Source organism: Manis javanica, chromosome 3, assembly GCF_040802235.1.
Source record: "Manis javanica isolate MJ-LG chromosome 3, MJ_LKY, whole genome shotgun sequence".
Classification (NCBI taxonomy): domain Eukaryota; kingdom Metazoa; phylum Chordata; class Mammalia; order Pholidota; family Manidae; genus Manis; species Manis javanica.
Window position 1 is genome coordinate 38,786,218 of NC_133158.1, and position 25,182 is coordinate 38,811,399.

Consider the following 25,182-nt stretch of genomic DNA (forward strand, 5'->3'; position numbering starts at 1 on the left):
AGGATGACACTGGATGATTTATTTAATTCTGTAGACACTGAGAATACCAAACATAAATCTAAAAGTAACTGAAGATGCTAAGGAGGATAACTGCAAAGAAAGTCACTGAAAACATAAAAGACAAAATCAGAACACAGACTGTGGGAAACTCAAGAGTGAACAGCTCACACATCTGCTCACTTGCACGCCCCGCACGCGCTGGCACACGGTCATTTATTTGAGGAAGAAGTATCCCTCTCCTCACCTCCAGATCGGCGATCTGTACAGTCCTCATGTCCAGCTGTAGTATAGTGCATGGTTCAGACAGGCAGTCTTCTGGTTTCAAAATGTGGTTATACTTGGGCTTCGAAAAAAACTCCTTGATCGCCAGAGACCTGGGGAAGAGGCCAAACCACTCAGTGACCCTCGGCCTCAGGCTTTGCCACTCACACACGCGACAAGGTGCAGGTTTCCTCTCCTGTACCAGCAGGAGTTCTGAGGGCAGAGAGGCAGGGCGGAGGAGGGTCCACCCCCTCCCCAGATGCAGCCCGAGCTGCCAGCAGTGTGAGCACTGCCCTTTTAGGTGCCACTCGTGGGGTCCGAACACATGGGGACCCACCTTTGCCACATACAGCAGCTCCCCATCCACAGTGTCTCTCTCTGTGGTTTCAGTGCCTGTGGTCAGCTGTGGTCAAGAAGCAGATGACCTTCCTTCTGCCTCACGGTGGGTCAGTAGCAGCCTAAGGCTAGGTCACCATGCCCACATCATCCACTCCCCTCATCTCATGTGGCAGCCTACCAATCAGCTTGTACCAGTAGGGCATGGGCAGTGATGTCCAACAGTTTGAGACTAGTTCACGGAACTTCTGTTATGGTGTATTGTTAGAATTGTTCTTTCATTACTAGCTGTCCTTGTTACCCTTAGTGCGCCCATTTAAAAGTTAAGCTTCATCACAGGTGTATATGTATAGGAAAAAGCAGAATACTTACAGGATTCAGCACCACCCTTGACTGCAGATTGGGGATCCTGGAATGCTACCCCAAGGAGAGGGGGGAATGACTACCCAGAAGATAAAGGGGCTGCAGTGTGTTGTTTTGTTTCAGAATCTATTTTATTTCAGGACACTTTTCATGGATCTTCTGTTACACAGCAAATAAAAAGATGTTCCTGTTCCATGTTAGCCTGCAATAAAGGTGATGAATCTGCAGAAGGCACCTGCCTGAGCCTGACTCTCAGGAAACATCCTGTGGCTGCTACAAAAATTAAACACAGGACCAGACGGCCAGGCCTCCAGCCCCTGCCTCACATCCCCTCTCACTGGTCAGACCCTGTGCTGTGCTGAAGCCCAGTACCTGTCTGTTGACTTTATTCCCACCTAAGATCTGACACATGAGCCCCACGGATTCCTGGAGTTGACATAGATGTCTTAACACAAAACTCTTAAATTGTGTGGAATTAAACTGCAGTGTATGGTACGAGAAGAGCTGCCTCCGAGGAGATAACCAATTGTGCCAAAGGGGCCGCTGCCCCACCTCACCCTCTTCCTCGTCCCGCCAGGGCTGTCCGGGCCTCCTGCCCTGGGCTCACCTGTCTTCCAGCTGCAGGACCACGAGGCTCCAATCAGGCTGACTCCGTCACACATGGTGACACCTGCCAGCATAAGAAGCTCCTCGCTGCTCCTCCCAGACCTGGCCAGCTGTCCCTGCCCATTTTCACAAATGAACTACAGAACAACTCTGCCGGGACCTTCCCTCTCCACACCCTTTGGGATCTGGGATGAAAGTGTAGTGACTCATTATGTTAACTGGAGATTTCACACCCCTACATTACTATATTTTCTTTTTTTGAATTTTCAAATAAAAAACAAGATCTAGAGGCCCCCAGCTCACTGCCAGCTCACAGTCTAAGCATCGGCCGGCACCCAGGCTCACCTGCTGCTCGTTGCATGAATGGAAGTTTCCTGCAGTTTCTGACCAATGGGGGGCCCTTCCCCAGTTTCCAGGACTGATGCTCAGTCTCTCCTGCCTAATTTCCATGCTTCTCTCAGAAAGGGAAGCAGCACTCCTCAGAAAAGGCAACTTTTAAAATGTAAAGGCTTCCTCAGAAAATCAGTTTATGTTAAAACCTGAAGCTCAGCTGCATGACTGTGTCTGCATGTTAAAAAACAGGGAATCCCTGTTTTGGAACATTGCTTCCTTTGCAAAATGCCAGGAATGACTTCTCTGATACATCTTCTAACCCTTATTGAAGTTTTATAGGTCTTAGCAGGAACACACACTTATAAAGGCCTCATTTTTAGCATGACCTCATTTCCCCTATTGTATCTGGGCACCTTCAGAAGGCACTTTGATTCTCAGCATCCCATTATTAGCCCGAAGGCCTCACAGGCAACGTGCAAGTAGGCAAACTTAGTGTCACGGCATGTCCTATGGCTGGTACCTCAGAAAGCCTGCAGGCGGCTCAGGGCCTGAGCACCCGGCCGTGGAACTCACTTGAGAGCGCTGAGGTTGAACTCGTAGGCGTTGTCCCAGAAGAGGACCTTGCTGCGGTAGTCTCTGTCGGCACTGCAGGGCACGAGGTGCAGCGTGGCCGTGGTGGGCCAGATGACCCCACCCTCCTTCAGCCACACATCCCGGGCATACAGGATGGACTCGATCATGAACTCAAACTGCAGGGAGGGAGAGATGCCGGGACATGGCAACTGAAGCCGCCTGCACAGCCATCCCGCCCTGCACCCGGCCACCTGCTCCCCTCCAGGTGTCAACCGCAAGGCTACCAGGCCTGAAGTGTGAGTGCCCACACACCCAGTTCTTGGAATTCAAACCTGGGTCATGGCTCACAGTCAGGAGCTGCCACCACTCCTGTCCCACCTCTGCCACTCCCTAGCCAGTGACCACTGTGCTCAAAGAGCCCCTCGATGTGACAGGCCTTAAGTTTTAATGTCAAACCCTATTGGTTTGGTCTGGGCTATTCTCAGAAGTTTTACAAGGCTTTGACTGAAATCTCTTCTTAAAAACATGAACATCAAAGCAGGAGCACCCTGGAGGCTCACGTGGTACTTGAGTCAGAAGAGCAGCTGACCGCCACTGTGAGTCCTTCAGGAAGTCCCTGGACACGGGGGGCGTGCGATGCTGTATGAGAATGGCTGGCCTTGAATCTGAACTAGAGGCAAGGCCAAGGATGGGCGGAGGTCAGATACCACATCCTATAGCTGTGGGCATCCCCAGAGGAGGTTTGTTTTCCTTAAATAACCTCAGGTATGTTTTACTGTGGACATAATACATGCTCAGTATGGAAAAACTTAGAAAACTCAGAAAAGCATTTACAAGAATAAAAATACTGAGTAAACCCAGCGCCCAGAAGGACCCACAGCTGGCAGCTTATCTTCAAGGCTTTTTCTTCACACACACACACACACACATGAAAACTATGTATGTATGATTTTAATTTTTTAAATTATCATATAGTAAATTGCTTGCAGTCTGTGAATTTAAACACCTGTACAGACCTCTGTGACCACAACCACAAACAGGATACAGAACAGCTCTGTGGCCCAAAAACATTCCACACGCTGTCCTTTGTGGCCATGCCCTCCCACCACCCCCAACCTCTGGAAACCACTGGTCTGGTGGCTGTCCCTGTGGGTATGTCTGTCACATAAATGGACTCAGTACATAGTCTTTGAGACAGGCCTCTTCTACTCATAACAATAACAACTTCCTATGCAAAAAAATCTGTGCTTTCAGCCCTGTTCTGTTCACATGCCTTTCCCTATTGTACTATCACACTGGTTTAGCTGCACTGTATGATTTTAATTATTCCATATAATGTCTTTGGGGTTGTGTTGGTTTTCCAGTAATTGTCTGTGTCTGTGTAATCCATGTACCAACAGCTCACTGCTCTGCAGTATCCCACTCTGGATGTACCAGTTACTACAATCACCTGCTGACGGGCACTTGGGTTGTGTTGGTTTTTCAGTAATTATAGTAAGAGTTTGCGTAAACATTCACATGCAGGTTCCAGTAAACATAGCTTGTAAATACCCAGAAGGGTAACTGATAGGTCATATGGTGAGCATACCTATAACTTTATAAGAAACTGCCAAACCCTCTTCCATAGTGGCTGGAATCATGTAATCACACATCCAACCACCACAAGTTTCAGGCTGCTCCACATCCTCACAGCACTTGGTATAACTATCAGTATTTTTAAAATTTTAGCCAATTCAATAGGTATGTAGTGGTATATTATTATGGTTTTAATTTGTACTTATTTCCTGATGGCTATAAGTGTAGAAGTCTCTTCATGTGCTTGTCCACCACCCATAAATCCACTTTGATGAAGTATCTGTTTCACCTGTTTTCCAATTAGTTATTTTCTTCCTGTTGAATTCTGAGAGTTCTTTGTATGTGCAGTACACATGTTTTCTCCCAGTCCCAGCATGTCTTCATTTTCCTAATACTGTCTTTTACAGAGCATACTTCTTTGGTTTCAATAAGGTCTGATTTTACCAACTTGTTCCTTAATGTATTGTGCTTTTAGACTCACACCTAAAAAACTCTTTGCCTAACCCAGGAAGATTTTTCTCTGATTTCTCCTGAAGTTTTACAGTCCATGCAATTAGATCTATAATCAATTTTGAGTTAATATTTTTTTGTATAAAGCTTAAAGTTGAATTTTTTTCTTTTGCATATGGCTGGCCAACTGTTCCATTATCATTTATTCAAGACTACCTTTTCTCCACTAAACTGGTTTATCTGTAGGAATCTGTTCTCTGCTCTGTTCTCCTAACTGGTGTAACTGTCCCCTAACCAATGCCACACAGTCTTCACTACTCCAGCTTCACCCCTCTAAAGCCAGGTGGTGTTTTCTTCCGATTTCATCCCTTCAGATGTCATGGATTACCTGTCCTGTTCTACAGGATTCCTCTAGTCCCTCTGCAGTCCACAGGGATCATACAATGAGCCTGTCCACATCTGAAAAAACACCCTGCTTAGATTTTTATTGGAATCACATTAAATCTAATTAAATTTGAGAAGAGACATCTTCATGAAGTTGTCTTCCAGCCCATGAACACCAAGTGTTCTCCATTTACTTAGGTCTCCTGTGGTTTCTTTCATCACTGTCTTACAGTGTTCAGGGTAGAGAACTTATACATGTTTTGTGAGATTTCTAAGTATGTCATATTTTTTGAGCTACAGCAAATGGTAATGTACATGGCTAGTATATACAAATATGACTATTTTTGTATGTTGACTTTGCCTTCTGCAATCTTAAACATGCTGTTAGTTCAAGGACATTTTTTGGAGGTTCCTTGAGATTTTCTACAGAAACAACCATACTGTCTGAGAACAGATGGCTGACTTATTTGTTTCCAATATGGTGCCTTTATTTCTTTTTCCATTTGGTTGCATTTAGGTGCCTCCAGGACTCTCCTGACCAAGAATGGGAGGATGGCCACCCCACCTCCTTCCTACTCTCAGGGAGGCACCGACTCGCTGCCTCCAAGCAGCTGCAGTTAGTTAAAATGAACACACTTTACCAGGATGAGAAAATTCCATTCTATTCCTAGTATGGTGAGAACTAATTATGAACTAACACTAAATTTTGCCGAATTTTCCAGTATAGTAGGGAAGAGACTTAGAAGTCACCATTCTGTTCTAACATGAAAAAGATGAACATCAACATGATTCTGTTCTAACATAAAAAAAATCAACAACTCTTCCTAGATCTGCATGTGACAAGGTTACAACGCAATCTGTTGCCTCCAAAACTGGAGTAACTGATAGGCTCATACACAATCACAACCCACGGGGCAGGAACCTCCCTGGAACCAGTGGCAAGGGAAGGAGATATGAGCTGTAACTGAGTTGCTGGAAGCTTGTGGACAAGTCTGCAAGTTAACTCCAGGAAGACTCAGTCATAGGGGCCCCCCATGTGTTTGTGAGTTTTTCTACCAGGCCCCATAGTAAATATCAGAGAAAAATCCCCTTGTGCTTCTGACTGGTGGGGCAGAGAAGCCGCTCTGAAATACTCTATAGAGCATTCTTTCTGTGAAGGGAGAAGCTAGTTAACCTAACCAGCTGGGGCTTACTGGAAACTAACTGAGCTGGGGCAGAAGGGACGCCCATGTCCAGCCCCCTCACGCCATGCCATCCCACCAAAAGGAGAAGAAACTGAGAAACCCTGTGAAGGTCACAGTGCAGAGCACAGGTTCATGGAGGAACTGACACCCAACCACAGGACCGTGGAACACCCCAAACACACACCTCACCACCACATCGAAGGCCTATTTACAGTGCTTCTTTTTCCCAGTACGTCATACCGGGTCATCAAGAAAAAATTACAAGACACAGTAAGAGGCACTAACACAGTTTGAAGAGACACAGCAAGCAAAGACCCAGATTCAGATACAGCAGGGATGCTGGAATCGTCAGATTGAGTTTAAAATTAAAACAATGAGAAATATGCCAAGGACTCTGATAAAGTAGACAGCATGCAAGAACAGATGGACAGTGTAAGCAGAAATGGAAATCCTAAGAATGAACAACAAAAAGTGCTTGAGATAAGAACAATGTAACAGGGATGAAGAATGCATCTGATGGGCTTACTAACAGATAGGCTGAGGAAAGAGTCTGTGAGCCTGAGGGGTAAGACCACAGAAATCTCCAGAACTAAAAAGCAAAGAGAACAAATGCTGAAAAAAAAACAAGACAAAATATCCAAGGACCATGGAACAGCTATGTATAACATGCCCATAACAGGAATGCCAAAAGGAAAAGAAATAGATGAAAAATAATAACTCAGTATTTCCCCAAATTAACATCAGACATTAACCCACAGATTCAGGAAGCTTGGAGCACACCAAGCAGGATAAATGCTTTAAAACAGTGTACCTGGGCATATGATTTTCCAAATGCAGAAACTCAAGGATAAAGAAAAATCCTTAAGCCAGAGGAAGAAACACTTTACCTACAGTTATAAAGGTAAAATTATATGACTTCTCAGAAACCATGCAAAGGAGTAGTGAAAAATTCAAAGGATTGAGAGAAGAAAAAAACACTACTCTAGAATTCTATGCCCTGCCAAATTATCCCTTAAAAGAGAAGGAGAAATAGACTTTCTCAAATACTGAAGGAATTTGTAGCCAGCAGACCTGCCTTGCAAGAAATGTTAAAAGTTCTTTAGACAGGAAATGATATAACATCAACACTTGGATCTACATAAAGAAAGAAAAGCAATGAAGAAGGAACAAGTGAAGATAAAATTACTTATCTTTCTTAACTGATCTAAAAATGTACTCAAACAATAATCACACAGTATAGGACCATGTATGCTTACGTATGTATGTATACATATGCTTATGTTTGCTCATGTATGTGATGAATAATAATGTAAGGGGTGGGTGGGAGGAATTAGGATTGCTTTGTTAACATAAATTATTCACACTAACCCTGAAGCAGTTCAACGTCATATGAAAGTGGACTTTATTCAGTTGCAAGTATATATTGCAAACTACAGAGCAACCACTTAAAAAAATGAGTAACTTACATGCTAAGAAGGGAAAGAAAAATGGAGTCAACATAAAATGTTAAATGAAAACCTCAAAATTTGAGAGATGGTACCTAAATAAATTAGAAATATTAACGTATCTGAAGGGAGAAACCGCAATACAATATTAGTTGGGGCTTCAGTACTCCACCTCAGGCAACAGAGACCATCCAGAAGGAAAATCACACGGCAACACCGGCCTTGACCCACCACTAGAGCACAGGAACAGACACATATACACCATCCCACCCAGCGAACAGCAGCAGAACACACCTTCTTCTCAAGCACACAGGGAACACTCTCCAGGACAGATCACATGTCAGGCCACTAAAGAAGTCTTAATAAATTTAAGAAGACTGAAATCGTATCAAGCATCTCTTCTGAGGACAATAGTATGAAACTAGAAATCAGCAACAAGAAGAAAACTGGAAAATTAACAAATGTAAGGAGAGTAAACAACATGCTCCTGAACAAACAATGGGTCAAAAAAGGAATCAAAAGAGAAATTTAAAAAATCTTGAGACAAAAAAAAAAAAAAAAAAAAAAATGAAACACATACGGAAATTTCTCAGATGCAGCAGAGGGTCAGGCAGGTTATAGCAATGAATGCCTACATTAAGAGGAAACAAAGATCTCAGATAAACAATAACTTTGTACCTTAAGGAACTAGAAAAAGGATGAACTAACCCAAAATTAGTAGAAGGAAGGAAATAACAAAGATGAGAGTGGAAATAAATAAAATAGAGACTAAAAAGAAAACAGAAAAAAAACAATTAAACTAAGACCTAACTTTTTAAAAAAGAGACAAACAAAATAGACAAATCCTTAGCTATACTTACCAAGAAAAAAGGAGAAGTATGGGAATGCAATTATCAATCAAAGAGAAGACATTACAACTTATATCACACAAGGGCAAAGGATCGTTAGAGACTAACATGAACAATTATATGCCAACAAATTGGAAAACCTAGAACTGAAAAATCCCTAGAAATATACAATATAAGGATTTATGAGAAATATATATTTAGTCATTCAGATCACCAAAATATATTTCTCAGGTATACTTGGTATTCATCCAGTTACTAAAAACACTTCAGAGCCATAAAGAACGGGTGTCTTGTGACTCACATAGGTGACTTCTGGGCCTCACCCAGGGCAGGGGCTGGTCGCCAGCAAGACAGACCATCTGATTAACGGTTGGAACTTTCAGTCCCACCCCCTGACATCCAAGGAGGGGTGAAGGGCTGGAGGCCTGATCAGCCAATGGCCAATGACTTACTTCAATCATGATTATGTAGTAAAGGCTCCATAAAAAAACCAAGAAGACACCTTTCTTCAGACAGCCTCCATACTCAGAGAGCCAGAAGGCTTCCACACGGCACCGAGTCAGGCCCAAAGCTCCTCTGTTCAGGGCCTCACCCTATGTACCTCTTTCTTTGGTTGTCAATTCATAGCCTTTATCATATCCTTTAATAAATCTGCAAATATTAGTAAGTGTACCCCAGAATTCTGTGAGTCACTCTAGTAAATTAATCAAATCTAGGGAGAGGTCACTGGATCCTCCAGTCTGTAGCCGGTCAGTGAGAAGCACAGGAAACAGCCTGGGGCTTGCATCTCACGTCTGGAGTGAAGGGTGTAGGAGAGTAAATCTTGTAGGACTGAGCCCTTCACCTGTGGAATCTGATGCTATCTCCAGGTAGACACTGTCAGAATTCAGCTGAATTCTCCAACACCTTGCTGGTGCTCAGTAATTGCTTGGTGTAGTAGTTGGTGGGAGGTTCCCTGCATCCCCCATATACACATTGGAATTAGGTCTGGGAAACTTCAAAGACCCACCAGGACTGAATCATGAATAAACAGACAATCTGAACAAAAGACCAATTAATAGAAAAGAGATTACATCAGTAATCAAAAATGTCCCAACAAAAGTCCATAATCAGATAGATGGCTGCCCTGATGAATTCCACCTAACATTTAAAGAATATCAAACCTTTTCAAACTCTTCCCCCAAAAAAATCAAAGAGGAAGGAATACTTTGAAATGCATTTTACAATGCCATAATTACCCTGATATCAAAGCCAGACAGGGACACTACAAGAAAAGAAAATTACGGGCCAATATCCCTGATAAACATAGATAGGAAAATCCTCAAAAAAATTTAGCAAACCAAATTCAATAGTACATTAAAGGATCATACACCATGATTAATTAAGTGGGATTCACTCCTGAGATGCAAGGATGACTCAACATAGCAAATCAATAAATGTGATAAACCACAGTAACAAAATGAAGGATAAAAATCATGATAATCTCAATGATGCAGAAAAGCATTTGATAAAATACAGGTATCTTCCATGACAAAAACTCTCAAAATCTGGGTATGGAAGAACACACCACAACATAATAAAGGCCATATATGAGAAGACTACAGCTAACATATTCAGCAGAGAAAAGCTGACAGCATTTCTTCTAATTATTAGGAAGAAGACAAGGATGCACACTCTTGCCACTTTTATTCAATACAGTACTGGAAGCCCTAGCCAGAGCAATCAGGCAAAAAAAAGAAATAAAAGGCATCCAAATTGGTAAAGAAGATGACATAATATTATATATAAAAAAGACAGACTCCATCAAAAAGCTGTTAAATTAATAGATCAATTCATAAAGTTGCAGGAAACAATATCAATGTAAAAACTCAATTGTGTTTATATACACTAACAACAAACAATCAGAAAAAATTAAGAAAACAATCCCATTTATAACTACATCAAAAAGAGTAAAATACCTGGAAATGAACTTAATCAAGGAGGTGAAAGATCTATACATTGAAAACTCTAAGACACTGAAGAAAGAAATTTAAGATACAAATAAATGGAAAGATATCCTGGGTTTGTGGATAGGAAAAATTAACATTGTTTACATGTCCATACTTCTCATAGCACTGTAGTTTCAATACACCCCTTATCAAAATACCAATGGCATTTTTTCACAGAATTAGAAATAATAAACCTAAAATGTATATGGAATCACAAAAGATCCTGAATAGCCAGAGCAATCTTGAGAAAGAAGAACAAAGCTAGAGGCATCAAACTTCCTTATTTCAAACTATATTACAAAGTTACAGAAATCAAAATATGGTACTGGTATAAAAAGATTTTCTACCTCGGTGTAACAGCACACCATAACAAAGAAGTCAATTAATTTTCAACAAAAGAGCCAAGAATATACATTGGGGGAAGGATTATCTCTTCAAAATGGTACTGGGAAAATTGGACAGCCACATGCAAAGAAATGAAACTGGACCCTTATCTTACACCATACATAAAAATCAACTCAAAATGGATTAAAGTAGTGAAAAAAACCAGGCGGAGAAAGACAAGTACCAAATGATTTCACTCATCTGTGGAGTATAAGAACAAAGAAAAAACTGAAGGAGCAAAACAGCAGCAGAATCACAGAACCCAAGAATGGACTAACAGGTACCAAAGGGAAAGGGACTGGGGAGGACGGGTGGGAAGGGGGGGAAAGGGGCATTACGATTAGCATGTATAATGTGGGGGGAGGCACGGGGAGGGCTGTGCAACACAGAGAGGACAAGTAGTGACTCTACAGCATCTTACTACACTGATGGACAGTGACTGTAACGGGGTATGTGGGGAAGACTTGGTGAAGGGGGGAGCCTAGTAAACATAATGTCCCTCATGTAATTATACATTAATGATACCAAAAAATAAGAAAGAAAACGAAGAAAGAAAGAGAGAAAGAAAGAAAGAGAGAGAGAGAGAGAGAGAGAAAGAGAGGGAGGGAAGGAAGGAAGGAAGGAAGGAAGGAAGGAAGGAAGGAAGGAAGGAAGGAAGGAAGGAAGGAAGGAAGGAAGGAAGGAAGGAAGGAAGGAAGGAAGGAGGGAGGGAGGGAGGGAGGGAGGAAGGAAGGAAGGAGGGGAGGGAAGAGGAGGGAGGGAGGGAGGGAAGGAGGGAGGGAGGGAGGGAGGAAGAAAAAAATTTTTTTTTAATGGATTAAAGACGTGAAAGGAACATAAGACCTGAAATCTTAAAACTCCTGGAAGGAAAACAGATGGCTCGTTGACACTGGTCTTGCCAATCATTTCTTGGATTAGACACCAAAAGCAAAATTATTACAAGTGGGAAAAGTTTCTGCACATCAAAGGAAACAATCAAGAAGATGAAAAGGGAAACTACGGAATGGGAGAAATATTTGCAGATCATATATGCAGTAAGAGGTTAATATCCAAAATATACAAGGAAATCATACAACTCAATGGCAAAAACAAAAACAAACAGAAAATTTAAATTGGACAAAGGCACTGAATACACTATTCCAAAGAAGACATACAAATAGTCAACAGGTACATGAAAAGATGCAACATCACTAATCATCAGGGAATGTAAATCCAGACCACAACAAGATGTCACCTCACACCTATCAGGTTGTATTATCAAAAGATACAAGGTGACAAACGCTAATGAGGATGTAGAGAAAGAGAAACACTTGTAAGCTGTTGTGGGAATGTGAACTACTGTACTACAGCCATTAAGGAAAACAGATGGAGGTTCCATCAATAATTAAAAATAGAACTACCATGTGATTCCAGCATCTCACTTCTGGGGTTATATACAAGGAAACAAAACCTTGATCTCAAAGAGATATCAATAGCCCACATTCACTGCATTGTTCTCAATGACCAAGGTATGGAAACAACCTAAGTGTTGATGAATGGATAAAGAAAATATGGTACAAGTATACAATGGAACAGTATTCAGCCAGGATAAAGAAGGAAATCCTGCCATTTGCAACAAACAATGTGGATGGAGCTACAGGGCATTATGCTAAGTAAAACAGGCCAGAGAGAAATAGATACTGCATCCTATCAGTTATATGCGGAATTGAAAAAAAGAGCCAAACCCACAGAAACAGTACAAAAGTGGTTGCCAGGGGTTGGGTGATGCAGGAAATATGAAGAGGTTGATAAAAGGTATAAATTTACACTTATAAGATGAAAAACATCTGAGGATCTATTGTATACATGGTGACTATGGATGATGACACTGTATTGCAGAACTGAAATTTGCTAAGAGAGTAGAACTTAAATGTTTTTTTAAAAAAAGGTAAATATGCAAACCGAATTCAAAAAAGCATCAAAAAGATTATCCATCATGATCAAGTAGGATTTATGCCAGGGATGCAAGGATGGTAGAACATTTGAAAATCCATCAACATCATCCACCACATCAACAAAAAGGACAAAAACCACATAATCATCTCCATAGATGCAGAAAAGCCATTTGACAAAATTCAACATCCATTCATGATAAAAACTCTCAACAAAATGGGTATAGAGGGGAAGTACTTCAACATAATAAAGGCCATATATGACAAACCCACAGCCAACATTATACTTAACAGCAAGAAGCTGAAAGCTTTTCCTTTAAGATTGGGAACAAGACAGGGATGCCCACTCTCCCCACTTCTATTCAACACAGTGCTGGAGGTCCTAGCCACAGCAATCAGACAATACAAAGAAATCAAAGTCATCCAGATTGGCAAGGAAGAAGTTGAACTGTCCCTTTTTGTAGATGACATGACATTGTACATAAAAAACCCTAAAGAATCCATTCCAAAACTACTAGATTAATATCTGAATTCAGCAAAGTTGTGGGATACAAAATTAATACACAGAAATTTGTGGCATTCCTATACACTAAGAATGAACTAGCATAGAGAGAAATCAGGAAAACAATTCCATTCACAATTATCAAAAAGAATAAAATACCTAGGAATAAACCTAACCAAGGAAGTGAAAGACCTATACTCTGAAAACTACAAGACATTCATGAGAGAAATTAAAGAAGTTACCAATAAAGAGAAACACATCCCATGCTCATGGATAGGAAGAATTAATATTGTCAAAATGGTTATCCTGCCTAAAGCAATCCATAGATTCAATGCAATTCCTATCAAAATACCAATAGCATTCCTCAATGAACTAGAGAAAATCATCCTAAAATTCATATGGAACCACAAAAGACCTCGAATAGCCAAAGCAATCCTGAGAAGGAAGAATAAAGCAGGGGGAATTATGCTCCCCAACTTCAAACTCTACTACAAAGTCACAGTAATCAAGACAATTTGGTACTGGCACAAGAACAGACCCATAGACCAGTAAAACAGACTACAGAGCCCTGATATAAACCCAACCATATATGGTCAATGAATATACGATAAAGGAGCCATGGACATACAATGGGGAAATGACAGACTCTTCAACAGTTGGTGTTGGCAAAACTGGACAGCTACATGCAAAAGAATGAAACTGGATTACTGTTTAACCCCATACACAAAGTAAACTCAAAATGGTTTAAAGACTTGAATGTAAGTCATGAAACCATAAAACTCTAAGAAGACAACATAAGCAAACATCTTCTGAATATAAGCACAAGCAACTTCTTCCTGAACCCATCTCCTCAAGAAAGGGAAACAAAAGCAAAAATGAACTCATGGGACTACATCAAACTAAAAAGTTTTTGTATGGCAAAGGACATAATCAAAAAAACAAAAAGGCATCCTACAATATGGTAGAATATATTTGTAAATGACATATCCGACAAGGGGTTAACATCCAAAATATATAAAGAACTTACACACCTCAATACCCACAAAGCAAATAACCCAATTAACAAATAGGTAGAGGATATGAAGAGATAGTTCTCCAAAGAAGAAATTCAGATGGCCAACAGGCACATGAAAAGATGCTCCACATCACTAATCATCAGGGAAATGCAAATTAAAACCACAATGAGATATCACCTCACACCAGTAAGGATGGCCAGCATCGAAAATACTAAGAACAACAAATGCTGGCAAGGATGCGGAGAAGGGGGAACCCTCCTAACACTGCTGGTAGGAAAAGCTAGTTCAACCATTGTGGAAAGCAATATGGAGGTTCCGCAAAAAACTAAAAATAGAAATACCATTTATTCAGGGAATTTCACTCCTTGGAATATACCCAAAGAATACAACTTCTCAGATTCAAAAAGACATATGCACCCCTATGTTTATTGCAGCACTTTTTACAATAGCCAAGATATGGAAGCAACCTAAGTGTCCATCAGTAGATGAATGGATAAAGAAGATGTGGTACATATATACAATGGAATACTATTCAGCCATAAGAGAGAAACAAATCCTACTATTTGCAACAACATGGATGGACCTGGAAGACAATATGCTCAGTGAAATAAGCCAGGCGGAGAAAGACAAATGCCAATGATTTCCCTCATTTGTGGAGTAAAACAATGAAGAAAAACTGAATGAACAAAATGGCAGCAGACTCACAGACTCCAAGAATGAACTAGTGGTTACCAGTGGGGAGGGGTGGGGAGAGGGGGTGGGGAGGGTGGGAGAAGGGGACTGAGAGGTATTATGTTTAGTACACATGGTGTGTGGGATCATGGGGAGAACAGTGTAGCACAGAGAAGTCACATAGTGGATCTGTGGCATCTTGCTGCACTGATGGACAGTGACTGCATTGGGGTATGGGTGGGGACTTGATAATATGGGTAAATGTAGTAACCACATTGTTTTTTCATGTGAAACCTTCATAAGAGTGTATATCAATCATACCTTAATAAAAAAATTTTTAAAAAAAGAAGGTAAATATGTGAGGTGATGGTTGGGTTAAGTAACTCAGGGAATCGTTGACAACGTATACAGGTATCAAATCATATTTAAACTTAAAAATTTGTCAACTATACCTCAATAAGACTGAAGATGGATAAAAGGAGTGAGCTTCAAGAGAGAGAATATAACACAAATATTTTTAAAACTGGGAAATGGTGTACAAAGTGAGTATTTCATCAATTTCTGAAAATACAAATCATAAGTTTACATTATCAAAGCATGTCCATGTCATAAACCAACATACGTCAATGCATTGATTTATTCACCCTGAATTCATACTGATCAAATTCTCTACATTTGTTAAAAACAAAACAAAAACATAAAAAGTACAAAGAATTGGGGAAAAAAAGCAGCAAAGAACAAGGGCAATAAATAGGAAACATTAATAAATATGGCAGATATTAATCCAACCATATCAATATTTACTTGAAGGCCAATAGCCTAAATGCACCAATTAAAAGACAGAGACCATCAAAGTGAATTAAAAAAATAATATACACACAAAAAAAGACAACTATGTGTTTTACCTTCATGAAGCCCACTTTAGATATGCAGACACATGTAGATTAAAGGCAAATGGATGGAAGAAATTTGTGTTAACACCAATCAAAGGAAAGCAAGAGTAGCTCTGTTAACTTCAGACAGAGCACCCTTCAGAGTAAGGTGGGTTATCAGGGATAAAGAGAGACATTACATAACAATAAAGGGGTCAATTCTCCAAAAAGACATAAAATCCTTAATGTGTATGTGCCTAACAACAGAGCGCCGAACTATGTGAGGCAAAAACTGATAGAACTGCAAGGAGAAATAGATGAATTCATTATTATAGTTGAAACTTTGACAACCCTCTATCAGAAAGGAACACATCTAGAAGCAGAAGATCAATAAGGACACAGCTAACCTCAACAGCACCGTCAACCAACCGAACATAATGGTCATCTACAGACGATTTCATACAACAGCAAACCACACATTGTTCTCATGAGTAACATTCTCATGGAACATTCACCAAGAGAGACCACATTTTGGGTCATAAAATACATCTTTAAAAAGTAAAAAGAAATAGAAATGAGACAATGTCTACTCACATTGGACCACAGTGAACTTAAAGTAGAACACTGTATCAGAAAGATAACCTGGAAAATCGCAGTCTTGGAGATTAAACAAAAAACTTCTAAATAACACATGGGTCAAAGAAGCAATCTCAGCAGATTTTTTTTTAATATTTTGAATTTTGTCACAATTTTTGTGCTTTGATATAGTCAGGTGAATTTTCTTCTTTAAACTACTAATAATTACATTGATTGATTTTTAAATATTGAACCAGCCTTGAATTCCAAAGATAACCTCTTTGTTGTATTACTGGATTAAATTTGCTATTATTTTTTAGAATATTTCCATTCATGGTCATGAGTTATCGGTCTGTAGTTTTTGATTTTTGTACTAACTTTCATTCTGTTATTCGGGAAATACTGGTCTCATAAAATGCAATGGATTTCCTTTTCTATTTTCTGAAAGAACCTGATTAGATTTGACATTATCCCTTAAATGTGTTGGTAAATTGCACCAGTGAAGTAATTTAGTCTTTCAGATTTCTCTTCAGAAGGTTTTCAACTATAAATTCAGTATCTTTATTAATTACTTGATTATTCAAGTTATCTACTTCATTGAGGGTGAGTTGTGGTAGTGTGCAGTTGGCAAAGGAATAGCTCCTTATCAACTAAATTATTTAAGTTACACATGTAGGGGGAAAATCAAAGGAGGAATAATGATAAACTCAAGACCAGGTCAGTGGTACTTTGAATGCTGGTCTTCTTTACCAACCTGCCAGCTACCAGGTATTTATCAAAGTCCTCAAATAGCTTCCCCCTGCATCACATCCTGGACCTATAGCTATATTCAGTGGGAAAGAGAGTGCAGGGTGCTTACTTCATCTTACCTGGAACTGAAGATAGGTCATGCCTATATAATTTTAAAAAATGAAACTGGATGATATTGTACATACTTAGCTTTTTTTAAATCAACAACCTGTTACCAACTTTTCTCTAAGATTATTAAAATTCTAAAAGATAATTTCAATTTTTAATGATTTTTCTAATTTAGAAATAATTGGCACACATCACTATGTGAGTTTAAATTGTACAGGGTGATGGTTTGATTTATTATATGGTGAAATGATTACCACAATAAGTTCAGTTATACCCATGGTCCCACATAGACACAATAAAAGGAAAAAAATATGTCCCCTTGGGATGAGAACTCTTAGATCTACTCTCTTAGCAACCTTCCTATATGACAAAGCAAGGTTAACTATAGTCATCCTGTTGTACATTACATCCCTAGTACTTATTTATTTTTTTTACTAAGGTATTATTGATATACTATTTTATGAAGGTTTCTCATGACCAAAACTGTGGTTACTATATTCACCCAAATTATTGAGGCCCCACCAGACACCCCACCACACTCACTATCCATCAGTGTACCAAGATGCCAGAGTCACTACTTGTTTTCTCTGTGCTACACTGTGGACACTGTTACACCCCACTACATGTGTGCTGATCATAACACTCCTCAATTCCCTTCTCCCTCCAACATCACACACCATGACCAATCCCTCCCATTTGGTAACCTCTAGTCCCTTCCTGGAGTGTGTGAGTCGGCTGCTGTTTTGTTTCTTCATTTTTGCTTTGTTGTTTATATTCCACAGATGAGTGAAATCATTTGGTACTTGCCTTTGTGCGCCTGGCTTATTTCACTGAGCATAATACCCTCTAGCTCCATCCATGTTGTTGCAAATGGTAGGATTTGTTTTCCTCTTATGACTGAATAATACTCCATTGTGTATATGTACCACATCTTCTTTATCCATTCATCTACTGATGGACACTTAGGTTGCTTCCATTTCTTGGCTATTGTAAATAGTGCTGTGGTAAACATAGGGGTGCATATGTCTTTTTGAAACTGGGCTCCTTCATTCTTAGGGTAAATTCCTAGGAATGGAATTCCTGGGTCAAACGATATTTCTATTTTTAGTTTTTTGAGGAACCTCCATATTGCTTTCCACAATGGCTGATCTAATTTACATTCCCACCAGCAGTGTAGGAGGGTTCCCCTTTCTTCACATCCTTGCCAGCATTTGTTGTAGTTTTGTCTTTTGGATGGTGGCCATCCTAACTGCTGTGAGGTGGTATCTCATTGTGGTTTTAATGTGCATTTCTCTGATGATTAGTGATGTGGAGCACCTTTTCATGTACCTGTTGGCCATCTGAATTTCTTCTTTGGAGAAGTGTTTGTTCAGATCCTCTGCTCATTTTTTAACTGAATTACTTGCTTTTTGTTTGTTGAGGTGCATGAGCTCTTTGTATATTTTGGATGTCAACCCCTTATCAGATATGTCACTTATGAATATATTCTCCATACTGTAGGATGCCTTTTTGTTCTACTGATGGTGTGTCCTTTGCTGTACAGAAGATTTTAGTTTGATGCAGTCCCACTTATTCATTTTTGCTTTTGTTTCGCTTGCCAGAGATGTGTTCAGGAAAACATTGTTCATGTTTATGTCCAAGAGATTTTTGCCTATGTTTTCTTCTAAGAATTTTATGGTTTCATGACTTACATTCAGGTCTTTGATGCATTCTGAGTTTACTTTTGTGTATGGAGTTGGACAATAATCCAGTTTCATTCTCTTACATGTAGCTGTATAGTTTTGCCAACAGCAGTTAAAGGGGCTGTCATTTCCCCATTGTTTATCGATGGCTCCTTTATCATATATTAATTGACCATATATGCTTGGGTTTATATATGGGCTCTCTATCCTTTTCCATTGATCTACGGGTCTATTCTTGTGCCAGTACCAAATTTCTTTGGTACAGTGGCTTTATAGTAGAGCTTGAAATTGGGCAGCATAATTCCCCCAGGTTTATTCTTCTTTCTAAGGATTGCTTTGGATGTTTGGGTCTTTTGTGGTTCCATATGAGTTTTAGAACTATTTGTTCTAGTTTGTTGAAGAATGCTGTCAGCATTTTGACAAGAATTGCATTAAATCTGTAGATTGCTTTAGGCAAGATGGCTATTTTGACAATATTAATTCTCCCTATCCGTGAGCATCTTCTTTCATTCATTGGTGTATTCTTTAATTTCTCTCATGAGTGTCTTGTAATTTTCAGGGTATAGGTCTTTCACCTCCTTAGCTAGGTTTATTCCTAGGTATTTTATTCTTTTTGATGCAATTGTGAATGGCACTTTTCTCCTGATTTTTCCTTCTGCTAGTTCATCGTTAGTATACAGGAATGCAACAGATTTCTATGTATTAATTTTATATCCTGCAACTTTCCTGAATTCATTTATTAGTTCTCATAGTTTCGGGGTGGATTCGTTAGGGTTTTTTTATGTATAATACCATGTCATCTGCAAACAGGGACAGTTTAACTTTGTCTTTACCAATCTGTACACCCTTTATTTCTTTGTATTGTCTGATTGCCATGCCTACGACCTCCAGTACTCTGTTGAGTAAATGTGGGGAGAGTGGGCATCCCTGTCTTGTTCCTAATCTTAAAGGAAAAGCTTTCAGCTTCTTGCTGTTAAGTATAATGTTGGCTGTGGGTTTGTCTTATATGCCCTTTATTATGTTGAGGTACTTTCCCTCTATACCCATTTTGTTGAGAGTTTTTACTATGAATGGATGTTGAATTTTGTCAAATGCTTCTTCACCATCTATGGAAATGACCATGTGGTTTTTGTCCTTTTTGTGATGTGGTCGATGATGTTGATGGATTTTGTAATATTGTACCATCCTTGCCTCACTAGAATAAATCCTATTTGATTATGATGGATGATCTTTTTTATCTATTTTTTAATATGATTTGCTAACATTTTGTTGAGTATTTTTACATCTATGTTCATCAGGGATATTGGTCTGTAATTTTCTTTTTTTGTGGTGTGTTTGCCTGGTTTTGGTATTAGAGTGATGCTGGCCTCATAGAATGAGTTTGGAAGTATTTCCTCCTCTTCTACTTTTTGGAAAACTTTGAGGAGGATGGGTATTAGGTCTTCTCTAAATGTTTGATAAAATTCAGCGGTGAAGCCCATCTGGTCCAGGTGTTTTGTTCTTACGTAGTTTTTTGATTACTAATTCAATTTTGTTGCTGGTAATTGATCTGTTCAGATTTATGTTTCTTCCCGAGTCAGACTTGGAAGGTTGTATTTTTCTAGAAAGTTGTCCATTTCTTCTAGGTTATGCAGTTAGCATATAATTTTCCAGAGTATTTTCTGATAATTTTTTGTCTTTCTGTGGTATCTGTAGTTATATTTCCTTTCTCATTTCTGATTCTGTTTATGTGTGTACACTCTTTTTCTTGATAAGTCTGGCTAGGAGTTTATCTTTGTTTATTTTCTCATAGAACCAGCTCCTCCTTTCATTGATTCTTTATATTGTTTTAATCTTCTCTATTTTATTTATTTCTGCTCTAATCTTTATTTTGTCCCTCCTTCTACTGACTTTGGACCTCATTTGTTCTTCTTTAGTTTCATTAATTGTGAGTTTAGACTGTTCATATGGGTTTGTTCTGTTCTGAAGTAGACTGGAAATATACTTCCATCTTAGCATGGCCTTTACTGTGTTCCACAGATTTTGCAGTGTTGAATTATCATTGTCATTTGTCTCTATATATTGCTTAATCTCTGTTTTTATATGGTAATTGATCCATTGATTATTTAGGAGCAAGTTGTTAAACCTCCATGTATTCGTGGGCTTTTTCATTTTCTCTGTGTAATTTATTTCTATTTCCATACCTTTGTGGTCTGAGAAGCTGGCTGGTATAATTTCAATCCTTCTTAATTTACTGAGGCTGTTTTTGTGTCCTAGTATATGATCTGTTCTTGAAAATGTTCCATGTGCACTTGAGAACAATGTGTATCATGCTGCTTTTGGGCGTAGAGTTCTGTAGATGTCTGTTAGGTCCATCTGTTCTGTGTTGTCCAGTACCTCTGCCTCCTTACTTATTTTCTGTTTGGTTGATCTGTCTTGGAGTGAGTGGTGTGTTCAAGTCTGCTAAAATGAATGCACTGCATTCTATTTCCCCCTTTAATTTTGTTAGTATTTGTTTCACATATGTAGGTGCTCCTGTGTTGGGTGCACAGATATTTATAATGGTTTTATCCTCTTGTTGGACTGACCCTTTTATCATTATGTAATGTCTTTGTCTATTGTTACTTTCTTTTTTTTGAAGTTTATTTTGTCTTATACAAGTACTGCAACTCCCACTTTTTTCTCCCTATTAGTGGCATTAAATATCTTTTTCCATCCCTTCACTTTTAGACTGTGTATGTCCTTGAGTCTGAAATGGGTCTATTGTATGCAGCGTATACATGGGTCTTCTCTCTATGCATTCTGCCACTCTGTGTCTTTTGATTGGTGCATTTAGTCCATTTATATTTAGGGTGATTATTGATAGATATGTTCTTATTGTCACTGTAGGATTTAGATCTGTGATTACCAAAGTTTCCAGAGCAGCTTCTTTACTAACAGTCTAATTTAACTCACTTAGTATGCTATTTCAAACACAATCTAAAAGTTCTTTTTGTTTCCTCCCTTTTTTCTTCCTCCTCCACTCTTTATATATTAGATGTCATATTCTGTACTCTTAGTGTATTCCTTGACTGACTTTGTGGGTAGTTGATTTAATTTTTCATTTGCTTAGTAATTAATTGGTCTACTTCTTTTACTGTGGTTTTAGTTTCTCTGGTGACAGCTACTTAGCCTAAGGAACACTTCCATCTATAGCAGTCCCTCCAACACACACTGGAGAGGTTGTTTGTGGGAGACAACTTCTCTTGTCTTTTGCTTATCTGGAAATTATTTGATCTCTCCTTCAAATTTAAATAATAATCTTGCCGGGTAGAGCATTCTTGGTTCCAGGCCCTTCTGCTTCATTGCATTAAATACATCATGCCACTCCCTTCTGCTGAGAAGGTTTCTACTTAGAAGTCTGATGATAGCCTGAAGGGTTTTCCTTTGTATGTGATCTTTTCTCTCTCTCTGGCTCCTTTTAACACTCTGTCCTTATCCCTGATCTTTGCCATTTTGATTACTATATGTCTTGGTGTTGTCTTCCTTGGGTCCCTTGTGTTGGAAGATCTGTGCACCTCCATAGCCTGAGAGACTATCTCCTTCCCCAGATTGGGACAGTTTTCAGCAATTACCTCCTCAAAGACACGTTCTATCCCTTTTTCTCTCTCTTATTCTTCTAGTACCTCTGTAATGCCAATATTGTTCCATTTGGATTGGTCACACAGTTCTCTTAATATTCTTTCATCCCTGGAGATTCTTTTTTTTCTCTCTGTGCCTCAGCTTCTTTGTATTCCTGTTCTCTAATTTCTATTTCATTTTTCATCTCTTCTACCTCATCTAATCTCCTTTTAAATCCCTCCATTGTATGTTCCATTTCAGATAACTGTATTTTTCAAAGTTTCTATGTCTTTCTTGAAGTCCTCTCTGCAGTCTTGAATATTTTTCTGTAGCTCCATGAACATGTTTATGATTTTTATTTTGAAATCTTTATCATGAGATTGGTGATTTCAGTTTCACTTAGCCCTTTTTTTGTTTGTACCAGGTTCTTTTGCCATTTCATATTTATATTGATTCCTCTGGAGTAATAACTTTGTGTAGGTGGCGCGCTCTAGTGCCCATAAGCTCTACCCTCTGGAGCTGCCCAGCACCTGGAGTGATGATGGGGTTACAGGTGAATGTCACCGGTGCTTGCTGGGAGAAAAGTTATTTCCTGCTTCCTGGTCACAGTGCCTGCCTCCACTGCCAAGGCCAGTGAGCTGAATGCACAGGGAGGAGCCTCTATGCTATACCCATGTAGCTGCTGTAGTTGGAGCCACTTTCTGGCTGGCCTGTCACAATGCTGGGGGCAGCAGGTTTGTGAACTGGTGCTGGCTGGGCAGAAGGAGCAGTAGGCTGCATATCGCAGTGAGGGGCCACAGCATGCATCACCAGCCAGGGGGATGGAGCATCTGAAGCTCCTGAGAGTTCCCAACTTTCTGGACTGTGTTGCAGGACGATTTTGTCCACCTGACCTTTCTCCTGAGCAGGAAGCTCTGTGCAATCCTTGCCCCTTTTTCAGCTCTCTTGCTATTGGGAAGTCTTTCAATGTGCCCATCTTTCTTTTGACCCAGAGTGGCCAGTTGTGGGTACCTGTTCTCCATAAGAGGCTGGAGTCTCAGTCTCTCTGAGTATTCCACCTGTCTTTCCATTCCAACCCCACTAATCTCCAGAGCACCATGTAATGTGGGCTCATGCTCCCAGAGCAGATCTCCAGGGCTGGGTGCTCAGCAGTCCTAGCCCTCCACCCGCCCCCCCACTCTGTTTCTCTTCCTCTCACTGGTGAGCTGAGATGGGGGAAGGGCTTAGTTCTCTCCGGATTGTGGCTATGCTCTTTTACCCTTTTCTGTGAGGTCTCCTCTTTTCCCCATATGTAGGCAGTCTGCCACAGTCTTCTTTTCAGTTGCTCTTCCAGGAATCGTTGTATCTGCTATGCTTTCTTATTATATGTGGTTTTGGGAAGAGATTTCTGTCTCACTTCTCATACCAGAAATTTGTACCTTTGAGCACCTCCCTCCAATACCCCCTCCCCTGGTAACCACAAATCTGATCTTTTTCTATGATTTTGGTGGTGGGTTTTTTTGCTTTTCGATTCCACATGTGAGTGAAATCATACAATATGTGTCTTTGACATATTTCACTTAGCATTATGCCTTAAAAAGGTCCACTTATATTGTCACAAATGGTAGGATTTCCTCATTTTTTTATGGCCAAATAACATTTCATTGTACAGTTGACCCTTGAACAGTGCACTTATACACATATTTTTTTCAATAAATGTATTGGAAATTGGAGATTTGTGACAATTTGAAAAAACATTTTTCTTTTGTCTAGCTTACCTTATTGTAAGAATACAGTATATAACACATTTAAATTACAAATTACATGTTAACCAAGTGTTTATATATATATGGATTTTCAACTGCACAGGGGGCTGGCAGTCCTAACCTCTGCATTGTTCAAGAGTCAGCTATATATACACCTCAGCTTCTTTATCCATTCGTCCTTTGATGGATACTTAGGTTGTTTTCATATCTTGGCTATTATAAATAATTCTATTGTAAAACATAATTCGTAGTGGATACAGATATTCCCTTATATTGATTGCCATAGCTACTTCTATTTTTCCAATTTTCTTCCATTTTAAAGGGTGCTGCCTTGAACATTTTTGGTCATAACTTTGTATACAAATCTGATTATTTCTTGGACTATTTCACTTAAAACATTCTTAATGCTTAACATATTCTGCTCTGTTTTCCTTCAAAAGGCTATACCAGGGAGGGGGGAATGGGTGAAATTGGTAAAGGGGAAAAATTAGTGAGCATGTTTCATATCTTGATCTGGGTGGTGGTTACAAGTGTGTACACATCAAAATCCATTGAGCGGTACACTGAGACTTGTGTGTTTTATTGCATGTACCATAATGAAATAAATAAATGAAAGTCAGATGATATTCAAAAAACAAAACAAAAGCTATGCCAATCTATAACTCCAAAAAGAGTGTATGGTAGCGTGCATTCACCTGAAACCACAATAACCCCAGGCACTGTCAGACACATGATTCCTGTTTGACGTCAAGAACACTTCAGTTACCTCTGTTGATGGCAAGTGACATTAACATGCCTGCATGTTGTCTCATGTCTCTGGCGAGCACCCTTTCATACCTCTGCTCACTTCCACAGAGTGGAATGTTTTCTCACTTCCTTGTTTGGCCTCTTTACAAACACGGATATTAGCCCTTTGTCATATAAGCTTCAATTCTTCAGAGTCTCACTTACTTCTTAATAATTTACAGGTTGGTTAGTGTATAAAGGACACAACTTGGGGAACATTTTAGTTTCTTTAT

At 39.5% G+C, this 25,182-nt stretch overlaps 1 protein-coding gene across 4 annotated transcripts in view; it reads right to left on the reverse strand.

Annotated features, from left to right (window-relative positions):
• PRMT2 (protein arginine methyltransferase 2) overlaps positions 1–25,182 on the reverse strand; it is a 60,090-nt gene that overhangs the window by 2,470 nt on the left and 32,438 nt on the right. For all 4 annotated transcript variants that reach the window (XM_037023750.2, XM_037023752.2, XM_037023749.2 and 1 more), the window contains exons 7-8: positions 2,473–2,648; positions 245–374 (exon numbers count right to left, since the gene is read on the reverse strand). In XM_037023750.2, coding sequence (XP_036879645.2) covers positions 245–374; positions 2,473–2,648 — 306 coding nt within the window. The remainder of the gene's footprint in view (positions 1–244; positions 375–2,472; positions 2,649–25,182) is intronic.